This window comes from Neolamprologus multifasciatus, chromosome 18 (genome assembly GCF_963576455.1).
Source record: "Neolamprologus multifasciatus chromosome 18, fNeoMul1.2, whole genome shotgun sequence".
Taxonomy (NCBI): domain Eukaryota; kingdom Metazoa; phylum Chordata; class Actinopteri; order Cichliformes; family Cichlidae; genus Neolamprologus; species Neolamprologus multifasciatus.
Window position 1 is genome coordinate 6,340,800 of NC_140456.1, and position 12,097 is coordinate 6,352,896.

The window sequence follows — 12,097 nt, forward strand, 5'->3', positions numbered from 1 at the left end:
AAGCTAATCAGTGATAAGACGATGTCAGAGGAATTGGTGCGCAATTAATCGTCACTCACCAATCAGTGCTGCTGCTCTCTACACACCATTCGCGCGATCGCAAAATGAAAGTGAAAGCAAAAAGCAAGCGCAAATTCAAACGCGATTTCAATATGTCACATATTGACAGTGGCTCATCGATGCCAATGACATAATTACTCAGCTACATTGGCGAAAGAATGCAAAAGCATATACATATATTTTCCTTCCTACGATAGCCCGACGGGCAGGGCTGAGTTAGATTTTGGTAGCCCGACTGGAAAAATCGGTAGCCCCGGGACGTCGGGCTAGCGATTTTGCGAGCCCTGGTATTGATCTCTAACCATTGAGTGCATAGAAAAGATGTACCCAGCATAAAGTAACTATATTTGGGCCAGTGCTTGGAGTGCTAAGTTATCAGCTAATGCTAGCAAGCTTGGTTATGAAGCAATATATATAAACTATATGTGTCCAATGGAAAGAAACACATGTGTGCTAATAAGTAACCAACTAAAAATACACTGGATGGACTATAATACACAGAACATCATATTATTTGTCAGATTTGAATAAAATGCTCCAGGTGACACTGCTGCACTAACAGCCCAAACAGGGTTTAAAGGTTTAATTCAGAGACTGGCAGAGATAAGTCGTAGGAGACGGCTATTAGCTGCCGTCAAAGTAACCACGTTACTAACTATAAGTCTGGCCCGTATAACTATCCATAGAGATCCGAAGCTTTTTTTCTGTACTAGGTTGTAAACATTTATTTCTTCTGTGAAGGTGGGTATTTGAACACACGTGTCTCTTGGATTGGACGCACTTTGGGAGCTGTCCTCAAATGGCTGTTTGAGGAACTTCCCATGTATGTTGGCTCGAGGTTTGCAGCTTGGATTGCACCTGGTAGTATACTATATACTAATACTAACACTTCAGTTGTAATAAACTATAATTAACCTTCAGTCATAATTTTTAGTTTTTGAGTTTTCTCAAAGTACAGCATGTTTAACAGTTGATATGTGAGTTGACTCAGCTTTCTGTGGACTTGCGGTATTTGGCAGATCCATACTGGCTTTATAATAAAGTCCTATTTTTTTTATTTCACTGTCCTTCTTTCATTATTAAATCTGCTAATGTTGTTTTTTGGATGATGTTTGGGAAGAATCTCTTCTTTCATCTGCAAAGTTGACAGACTTGATTCAGAAAAAAATGAGTGATTATAAATCTGACATCATCATGTGGCGAAGTCTGGCTGGTGTTTCATTTGCTTCAAGGATTTGCCAGAATGACTTGCCATTAATCAATATATCAAGTAATCTGGAGTCTTCTGGAGTCAGTGCAGAAACTGAAGGTGTGATGAAGAGCCTGCCACACTCACTGCTGCCTTGCTTCTTCTTAATCCCTGCCTGCTACAGATTGCTGTTTCTGGCTGTGTTGACTAATATCTCCCCGTTTTGCTTTTTTGTCACAGTGCAGGTGAAACTGCATCTATTCTCAGTGTTTATCTCAGTGAATTGTGTCTGCTTGGCCCTGCAGGGTTTGTTGTTCTTCCTGCGTGCAATGATGCTTGGATTCACCAGAGTGCACCCAGTCAGTTCCTGGATATTTATGTCTTCCAACAGTTTCCACACTGAGTAAATGTGTCGTTTTTTTTCCATCACTGATGTACATGCTAAACACAATGGAGAGGAGGGAGTCATCAGTTACATGTATGTTTGCTTAGTATATAGCAGTGATTAGAGGTTACATGTACCTTCAATATCACACCGCTTACATACATGTGTAATCATATTTATACAAATCGCAGTACAGGTTTTGGCAACTGTTAAATGTAATTTATGTTGTTGAATTTGAAAGTTGCCGCCTGAACATTTGATTGATAGTTCTGGTTTACTACACTTTAAATCTTAAGGAATTTGTACTTACCAGAAAGAATATCAGCATGTGCTACAAAACAAGAGGTTTAAGAGGAGTATTCATGTACATATTCTTTGCTTATCTCTCAATGATTATTGCTTTTTATGCTAGCTAGTAGGGGTGCACCAATATTCGTATCGATATTGAACCGTTCGGTACAGTGCTTTCGGTTTGGTACACATATGTATGAACAATACAACATTTTTAATTTATTTTATCAACTTCCCTCTGATGGTGCTGTCTGTGTTGAGCGCTCAGTGGATCTGCGCTCGACAGTGCAGCCTAGGCGCAGTAGTCGAACGCAGATTCACTGAACGCAGGGCAAGCTAGCAGACAGAAGTTAAGCTCCCGTTGCAACATGGCAAATTGAACCTCCCCCACCCTCATTCCGATGTGGCGTTTGGAACTATTTTGGTTTTCATGTGACGTATGACCCTGAAGGTAAGCGCACCATGGACAAAAGTAAAACAGTATGTTGAATGTGCCAAGCAATGCTCAATTACATTGGTGGGAACTAGTGCGTTAGCACAGTTAGCTCGTTAAGGTGTTGGCCGTCTAGCCCCACGCATGGGGCGATCCGCGGTAGCTCGGAACGTCATTTCAGATTAACTCTGACAGCACTACTAACACAACGAATATGACTGCACATTTACTCTGACATCATCCTAGTGCAAAGACAAGTGGAAGCAGACAAAAACAACAAGCACGCATGCTACAAACTTTACCCGAGTCATTTACACAGCCGTTAGCACATGATTCTCCTTATGGGGACCTGATATGTTTAATATGCTGCTGAGAATATAGGGCTTTGGAGTTGACGTCACGCCGCAATGCATTATGGGAGCGCAGCGCCATTTTCGGGGTCTACGAATCCAAAGCCCTATTCACTTTGCTGGAACGACGACGACGACAAGAATCATGCTTAAAAGCAGCTCAAAAGAAAACGGACGGTATAGAGACCGATTGCGTCCAGAGGCGAAGCAGCGTTACTTGAAAAAAATAGAGTGCATCGCAAATCTGGACCCGTACGAAATACGGCAGTGGAGTAAAGACCCAGACGACCTACCGCCACTGTCCTACCCCGATGTCTTCGCCTATCTTGTTTGTGGAGTAAGCGCCTACACAGCGAACCAGTTCCGAAATTACAAGTCACTGGAGGCGCACATCCAATTTACCAACGGCTGGGTGCAAGATTTGGGTATTTTCAAGCCGCCAAACTCTGAGTACATCGTCATTCATACCAAGGTAAGTCAGCTGGAGTGCATCAAGTGTAATAGCCATTTTCCACCCCCCACCATAATTAATGTTATACATTTATCATCGAACTGCTAAAATATCGTTATCATATTATGTGCCCATAATTGTAAAGTAGATGCAAATTAACACACTGATAATCGGGCAAATTATTAACGCCAATTCGTGTCCTCCCTGTCTCATTTCATTTATTGTCTTTACATCAACCTTGTCCTTGTATGTTACAGGTACTGCACTCCCAAAGATTGAATGAACCTGCATTACAACCATGGGTAATTGTAAGCACCACGGGGAAGGTCGAAGCTGCACACTGCACCTGTATGGCCGGAGTTGCTGAGACCTGCACCCATGTCGCTGCACTTCTGTTTAAAGTGGAGGCAACAGTGAGGATCCGTGGCACAAAGACTGTCACAGATGAACCAGCCTACTGGGTTTTGCCGGGGAACACAACCAAGATACAGCCAGAGGTTGGCCATAACATTGACTTTTCATCTTCAGCAGCACAAAAAAAGACTCTTGATGAAAATATAAACGGACCGTCTGTGGTGAAAGGCAGAAGAAGCCGTCCTTCAAAACGAAAGATTCCTTCTGCTACGTTTGAGGAGTTGTCACCAGTGTTAGAGACACTTCATAAACACAATAAAGCAGTGTGTTTGTCTGGATTGGAGAAATACTACACATCACACACTGTTAAGTCTTCCACATTACCAATGTCTCTGGCGTGTTTGCACAACACAGGTGCACAGTCCCTTGGTCTTACCGAGCTGCAACTGCACTGTGTAAAGTACATAAATGCAGCAAAAGTTACTGAAGAACAGGCAGAAGCTATCGAGGTGCGCACAAGACTGCAACACAAGAGCCCAGAATGGTATGTGTGGCGTGCTGGGAGAATCACAGCTTCGATGATGCACGCTGTGTTTGCCACCACTGTAGAAAAACCCGCCATTACTGTGGTTAATCGTGTTTGCTACCCTGTTAACTCTGTCAGTAATGTGCAAACAACTTGGGGACTGGAGCATGAACAGGACGCTCGACACGCCTACACCCAGAAAATGTCAACATGTCACAAAAACCTACAGGTCCGTATCTGTGGTTTTCTTTTGAACACGGCTTTTCCTGAAGTAGGAGCATCTCCTGACGGACTAACCACATGTGACTGTTGTGGGAAGGGGTGCCTGGAAATCAAATGTCCATTTAAATACCGATGTGACAGCATTCAGCATGCATTGGATGCACATGACAAAGACTTCTGCCTCGAGTTAACAGCAAATGGAATTAACTTGAAAAAGACACATCATTTTTACTCACAAGTGCAAACACAGGTCTTTGTGGCCAACGCAAAGCACTGTGACCTGGTGGTATGGACACAAAAAGACATGATAGTTATACGCATCTTCCCTGATGTGCACTTCTGGGAATCACATTTAAGGAAAGCTCAGGTGTTCTTTCAGAAGGTGTGCCTTCCTGAACTTTTAGGAAAACATTTCTCCAAGCGAAATGCAGCCGCGAGTGGTCACAAAGTTTTTCCTTCTGGTGTCTAGTTTTCTGTCAGAAGTGCATTGAAATATGTATAACTTGATTTCAAACCTGCAGCACTTACCATGTAACAATTGTCAAACTGTAAAATAAAGAGTGAAATACAGTTATTTGTTATCTTGCTTTTATTATAACGTCATTGTAGTGAAACAGGTACAGAAATGGTTACATAACGTAATGTCAGTGTGTTCATACAATAACACATAAAAAAAAAAAAAAAGGTTTTACTAGTTCTGTCTTCAGAGACATACTGAGAGTTTTCACAATTATTAATTAACAAGTACAAGTCTCATGTGTGCCTGGTTTCACTACCACACTAGGGCACATGTTAACCAAAACACAACACACCCTCACAATTTTATCAATGAAGGTAACGTCTTCACCCTCACACGGAAGAAGAGAACGGATTGGCATGGTGGTATGTAGCATTTTGAACTTGTTGCGCAAACTGCCAATTACTCGCTCGACATGGATTCTTAGGTGTGCAATGGCTCGTGTATTTTCTATGTCCTTGGCATCCAGTTGACAGAAGCCCCTTGTAAATGCTGGGATCTTAACCTCCGCACACATCATTCCCACCGCATCTCTGATGTCAAAGCCTCTGTCAGCCAAAACTACATCCCCTGGTAACAGCTTGTTAAGTATTCCACATTGCTCTGTGATGTGTTTATCTGATGCACGGCCCCCCCACCCCTTAGAAATGAATGAAATTGAACCTTGTGGAGTAATCCCGATCAGATATTTCATGGTGTGTGTACCCTTGTAGTGTGAGTACATTTGAGCACGAGCCTTTAAATTTGATGGTCGTTCTGTACGAATTTCAAAACAGTCTACAATGATGGCTACCCGATTTCCAAAAGTTTCAGTAAATTGTGGAGGCATTTTTGCTTGCAAACAGTGCCTCTCTGGCCAGTGTACAAGTAATCCAAAGCGAGCATACAAAACGTCTATTGTATCAGCAAAGATAGAAGAAAGAGTTTTGTGGGAGACATTGAATAGATAACAAAGATGCTGAACAGGAAGATCAAGTCTAAGTCGCATAAGTGTGAGTAAAAGCATTTGGAAATGCGACAGTTTCTTTGATGCTGGTAGGAAAGCTTTTACATTCTCGAACACGGACATAAAAATAGCAAAACAAGTAAAACCAGTGTAATATTTCACTTTTTCCGTATCATCCTTTAAAAAGTTTTCATTCAGCTCTGTCTTGTCCAACTTTGATTTAAGCTTTCTGTTCTCCTCCAGCAGCCGGTTTATTTCTGCTCTGCTCTGTACACAGCGCACACAATCATTTGTCAGTCTTTGATCTTCTGTCTGTTTCTCTCTGATATCACTGTTTTCTGCATCTGCACCCGTTACCTCTGCTTCTACTTGTCCAAGACAAATTTGGCCCTCAGCCAAAATAACAAGGTTGTTATGGAGTTGCTCTTCTGTGGTGTCCATCTCTGGCTGCTCTCCTGCGGTGTCCATCTCTGGCTGCTCTCCTGTGGTAACTTCTGCTGTGGCTTCACCTTCACATTCTGCAGCTCCATTGTGAAAGCCTGTCCAATAAAAAGAGTGCAAATACACAAGGGAATTTTAAAGTGGTTTATACATTAAGGCAGTATGAATACTCAAATGTTTGTGTTAATTGACTAAGATCAACTTTTAAAATAAGAGATTGTGGTTGGGGGTGCGGTTGTTGTTTACCTCCTACTAGTGCTTTTTTTTGTTGCCGTTGTGTTCGCCTCCTGTGACGGTCTGAATGTGATGTTCGGATTTCGGAGTGCCCCATGTGTAGCGTTGGTACCCAGTCTGGATTTGTTTGATCCATTTCATAGGCAGGCTTCCCTACAGTTTTGCAAAAGAATTAGCGAATCTTTACATAGCACATATGTCTGCAAAGTCACTCCATTCATGTTTGATCGCAATTTCTATAACTTCCGAGACCACCAACGATAATATTATTCAGCTATAAAGTGTGATATGAACATATCTAGCACTTACCGGAATGAAAATGTCTGGAGCACACCAAGTGATATTTGGAGATGGAACAGAAGTTGATATCAGCTCGTCTCACGGCTGCTATCCAGGCTCGACGCCTTCGTTTGGTAACATCCGATACATGAGCTCCTTGATATTGCTTCCAGGTTGGGAAAGCATAAAAAGACAACCCAAGCTTATTCCCGTGCCGATCGTAAGATCGAACATTGCAGCCGACCACACAGCAAGTACGAACCATGGCTATGCTTTCGCTCCTTCGTCGCTTGCTCTTAGACCCCGAAAATGGCGGATCAGGCCAAAATCCTTTCCACGCCCACCCCCGTGACATCACGCTCCAAAGCCCTATAGCCCAGAAGAAGCGTATAGTATAGCTTTTATTTTGGAAAGAGCCATTTCTCTGTAATAAACTCTCTTTTCCAAAGATGAGTGATTTCTTGATCAGATAGATTTATTTTTTTATTACTTTGTTGTTTCAGCAACATTAAATTTAAAAACTGTACTTTTGAGTTAAAATATATATTTATAATTTTAATAAATGACAAATTAAAAAGGCATGGACATCTTTTTGTATCGAAAAAATATCAAACCGTGACACCAAAGTATCGAACCGAACCCTGAATTTTGTGTATCGTTGCACCCCTACTAGCTAGCCTTATGATTTTTTAAAAACTTTTCCAGGAACATAGCTTGAAGTAGCTACCAGTGGTTAGCAACATGGCTAATGCTAATAGCAGTGCTACTGTACAAAGCAATACAAAATCCTGTAAATGCCCTTTTAAACTCCAATAACACATTTTTGCAGTGTGCTACAGTCATATGAAAATGCTATGTTGGCAAGTTGGCAGGCAAGTTTTCTTTTAAGGTAGAGATCAAGTAGAGATAATGAAGCGCTAATGCTAGGCTACGATAGTGCTATACGGTATCATGATTCATCGGGACCATTTAAACTGAATTAAGGCTTAAAGCCGTGCATCATTAGAACTGAGGATACTTTGACTTACTGTATAATACAGATGGTACCTGTCTGTGTTTTTCATATACAGTCTCTGCTGCAATTTAGCTGAATATGAAAAGAAGTTCTAGCAGATAAAGCTTAACAAGTAAAACTTTGTTCAGTGTTCCCTGAAAGATTTATTTATACCATCCAACAATGTGCCCTGAGCTTTCCTGTGCATTAAAGTTTTAGAACCAACATTTCAGGTGTTTCTATGTTCTATTTTACCTCTAAGTAAAGGCTTTTTGAATGCCATTCAAGCTCAACCAAAATAACAGTAGAAGACTAAATTATTCAATGTGCCTGCACAAAAAAATACACATTTGGTTCTTGGAAAAATTAAAAATCCATGTTCTGCACGGTGCACTCCAGATGTAATGAAGGCGAGCTAAGAGCGACAGTAAAGCAGTGCTTTGCTGCTTCATTCAACTAGATGGATCAATGCTGTGGCTTTGAACGGTCTGTGGAAGAGATGGATAGAGGTGGATGTGGATGAAAAGGATAATAGGAGGAGAGGGAAGGGGACGGAGGGAGTTGTTTTGTGATTGTAGGAGACCGAGACAAGGATGATGAAGAGAGATTACTTCCAATTTAAGAAGGGGTGTTTGTGCACACCTCCAAATTGGGAAATGGTTTTCCCTGCTTTGCTGCAACAAAATAATAATGATTACAAAAAAAAAAAATCCAATACTGTCTTTCCTTCCAAAACCTTCTTTTTGTGTCTGTCTAAATTGTTAGAAGTCATGTCGGGCATGTTGTGATTGATCATTTCTCTCAGAGCTGAAGCCCAGACAAAATGGGCTGAAAAAAACAAAGAGAGCAAAGGAAGCCATAGTACACTACAGGATGCATGTGCCACTTACACATATATACAGTGTAGGTAGACAACACACAGGCTGCCACGAAGGAAGCCCCTTTTTTATCAGCTATGGGAAAAACCTAAAAGTGAGTCAGCCTTTAGACAGACTAAAAATAACAGTACTAAGGCGGGGAAAGCTTTTAAAAGGCTGAGTCTTGCAGCCTCCACTTTTATCTGCTGTCCGGAGATGTAAACACTGCTGCACAGATAACATTGTGTGGTGGAAAACGGAACATTAAAGGAGAAGGTTGAAGGAAATGCTGCGAGTCGTCTGCTGTTAAAGAGACAGAGGGCAATAATTGCACAGTTTGAAAAGAACACGCCTCGCTCCAATGCATAAAGTTTAGCTGCTAGTAAAGTGTATTTAAAGGTTTTATGGGTGCATCTGTTTCGAATATATATAGAAAAAATACCATCCATCCATCTACTAATGCAACGCTTTATCCAAGTATCTTTCTAATGAATGCGCTCTGGCCCCAGCCCCTTTCCCTCAAGATCAACAGGTCTCTTATACAAACAGACATATGGCATTGTGGGACATGTAGTGTTTTTTTCTTCTTCTTTTTTTAAAATGGCCCTGTCAGGAGGCATTAAAGGCCACAGCCTGGACACTGGTCTTTGCTCACAGGGTGAAGCTGATTGAAATTCTGTTCCTCCCGTGTGGCCGCCTTGGCTTCGGTCCACAGCGCGATGCTGCAACCTATTTCACACTCGGCTGCTAAAGAGGGAAGAAACCAGAGAGAAGAAACTTGGGGTGGCAGCAAAAGTCCAAAAGGAGCATGCACAGTCATCTTCTTTATCGTCAGCCTCCGACTGACTGGAGAAGCCTTTTATTTGGAAGTGAAATGGGAAAAATGTTTATATTGCCTTACTTTTTATTTTATTTGTTTTATCTTCCCTTTAGTGTCTTCTTTTGGAAGCACAATGAAGTTTATTGTGGACATTTACATTGACTCTGTCATATTTAAAATGTATAGTTTAAACATTAATATATTAGCAATAATTATCAAAAGAATCATCATCGTAGTGTTTGTACCCTGTTTGACAATACTTAAGTACTATCTTTTAAACATACATGAATGAACTCCAGCTTGTAAAGGAGGTTTTTGTAGAACAGTGAAGTTTGGATCAAAGAAAAGGACAAATGACTTATAATTTTGTGCATTTCTGTTTATGTGTGCTTTTACTGCATTGGCAGTGTTTGCGAACATTGTTAGTTTAAACCATGACACAGCCTCCACTGTGCTTTACAGACGGCTGTAGCACTCACCTCTCTCTCCAGCCTCTGTACATTAAGAACAATTTGAACCAAAAATCTTATATTTGAGTTCATCACTCCTTCACGACCCGTTGCCACTGATTTTCAGGCCAGTTCATGTGCAGTTTGGCATACCTCAGCCTTTTCTCCTTAGTTCCCTTCCTTAACAACATCTTTTTGAGAGCTAATATTGCATTAAGACCATTTCGGATGAGATTAGCTGAAGCAAAGAATGCGCTTCTCAGGTCCTGTTGTAGGTCTTTGCTAATTTTTTCTTAAGGACATTTCTTTTAGATAATGTTAACTGGCTGTAGACAGTTAGACAGTTTAGGCCTGGAACTTTTGTCCTACACTTTCCCCAAAAATGTAAGGACACAGTGCACATAATACAGTGTAAAGTAGTCAATGTCCAAAGAAAGAGACCTTGGAGAAAGTGTGAACCAAAATATAAAGAATTTAGAGGTTTGGTGCGTTCACATAGTTTTAAACATGTGAGATCTACTCTGACAACCCCCCCCCCCCCCCCCAAAAAAAAAATAAAACAAAAAAAAAAACAATAAAAAAAAAAAACGGTGACACAAAAATCAACCAAAAAAACCAAATAACTAATTTGCAGTAATTTGCTAATCTGCCAGCTTTTTTATATTAGTGTACAAACTTGGACTGTGTACAGCGTTTTGTTTTCCAACATTGTAATTCCCTGCTATTTGTTAGCATCTTTGTATCCATTTACTTGCTTGCATATTTTTTTGTTCTTTTTATGCTTTTTATGCAGAAAATGGTCCAGTTGCTGCACGAATGCCTCAAAGGTGCCGTAATGAAATTTGGGCTCTTTGTAAACAGCATTTCTGTCTTACATGTTTTGGCTTTTAACAAGGTTTCCTCTGCTGGAAACTGCTGTGATTTATTCATCTTTTTTTCCGCAGAGATGTGAACAAATACAGCTGCGGGTGATTTTCCTTTTAATTACAAAAAAACAGAAACATAAAAAAATATGCAGAAAACAAGACTCAAGCTTATGGCAAATGGCTTTGCTCTGTTATGTCTCCATCAGACACAAACTGCATCGTGGGTAAAAAGAAACGAGGTTGCTGTGAACTGAAGTGAGCTGGAACTCCGAAAGGGTCCTTGATTTATTTTCACTTCAAAACAGCAAATAAGTTGTTGTGCATTTCTTCTCTAAGTAAACTTTTCAAATCTAAACAGATTTTTGTTTACAAAAGTTATACTTCAGACATTTACAGTCTTGTTATGACGCAGCATTTGGCACAGAAAAATTAGGCTTCTGGTATTTATGCTGCTTTTAGATGTTCCCCACACATTTATGCAGCACATTGCAGTGATACATGCCATTTTCCGCTTGACAGATACAGTACAGTAATACAGTAAGTTTAGCGTCCCACGTCGTGCATGTTCTCATAATATTTTAGAAGTTTGCTTCTGTTTGAAAATGAGTCAACTGGAAATTTTTGAACCTTTGTTTTTCTGGTTTGACCTACTGAAATGTGTTATGTAGTGTGTTTATAGCACTTAATATCATGTTAGCTTAATTATGAGCTAGCTAGTTTAGAGAACATTTATCAGTAGAAAAATCTCTATAGATTTTATCTCATAAATATGGCTGACAAATTTAAGGTTTTTTTGACTGATGTTGATATTTGGTGATTTAGAAATCAGATTCACAAAGCATATATGCAGTTATTTATTAGTCTTTAATAAGATAATATGACAGGTCTGTTTAAGAACAATCTTGTTATAATGGTATAATATGTGGTGGATTACTGGTTTGTGCTCTACTTGACTCTGCTCACATGTTTGTAAAATTTGAAACACGTCTTGCCAACAGGGAGATTGCACAGCGCCCTCCAGTGGACAAATTGTGCAACATCTACACTAATTTTTCAACGGTGTTTTCCTTTTGTAATGTTCCTTTATAATGTATAATGTTCATTTTGGATAAAAGGTTATTACTTTTTATAGCAAAACTGAGTTGTAAATGAACACAGATATACAGTCACACACTTCTTGTCAAATCTGTAATTAAGTTTTTTAGGCTATTCCTAATGTAAAATGAACGCTTCTTGTATATGCATTGGGAATAATTTGGGGAATTGTGGTTTGTTGAACCATAATCGTGAAAAGGTAACCAAATGTCCCGCGATCTGTGTGTGTGACACTGTGGATGGAGCAAAGCTGCACCTGCAAAAAAATAGAGCAACATTGCAGGTGCAATGTGGGCAGTACGGTCTGTAGTCTAACTTCTGATATCTGAGCTGCGGTT

General features: G+C 40.3%; 4 protein-coding genes across 9 annotated transcripts in view; 3 read left to right on the forward strand and 1 right to left on the reverse strand.

Annotated features, from left to right (window-relative positions):
• The window catches only part of esyt2a (extended synaptotagmin-like protein 2a), a 243,679-nt gene that overhangs the window by 76,537 nt on the left and 155,045 nt on the right, over positions 1-12,097 (forward strand). The window lies entirely within an intron of this gene.
• The window catches only part of LOC146497234 (receptor-type tyrosine-protein phosphatase N2-like), a 236,970-nt gene that overhangs the window by 6,753 nt on the left and 218,120 nt on the right, over positions 1-12,097 (forward strand). The gene's annotated exons all lie outside the window — the stretch shown is intronic.
• On the forward strand, positions 3,346-4,730 carry LOC146497235 (uncharacterized). Its single transcript, XM_085139296.1, has one exon. It carries the CDS (start codon positions 3,408-3,410, stop codon positions 4,728-4,730), a length of 1,323 nt encoding a protein of 440 aa, XP_084995422.1. The 5' UTR covers positions 3,346-3,407.
• On the reverse strand, positions 3,631-7,047 carry LOC146497236 (uncharacterized). 2 transcript variants are annotated; one of them, XM_085139293.1, is made up of 4 exons: positions 6,941-7,047; positions 6,709-6,844; positions 6,412-6,552; positions 3,631-6,263 (listed from the first exon to the last, which is right to left on the reverse strand). In XM_085139293.1, the coding sequence occupies exons 1-4, from the start codon at positions 7,031-7,033 to the stop codon at positions 4,999-5,001; spliced, it is 1,635 nt and encodes a 544-aa protein (XP_084995419.1). In that variant the 5' UTR covers positions 7,034-7,047; the 3' UTR covers positions 3,631-4,998. The 2 variants fall into 2 exon arrangements, with proteins under 2 accessions (XP_084995419.1, XP_084995418.1); XM_085139292.1 differs by having other exon boundaries at positions 6,709-7,033.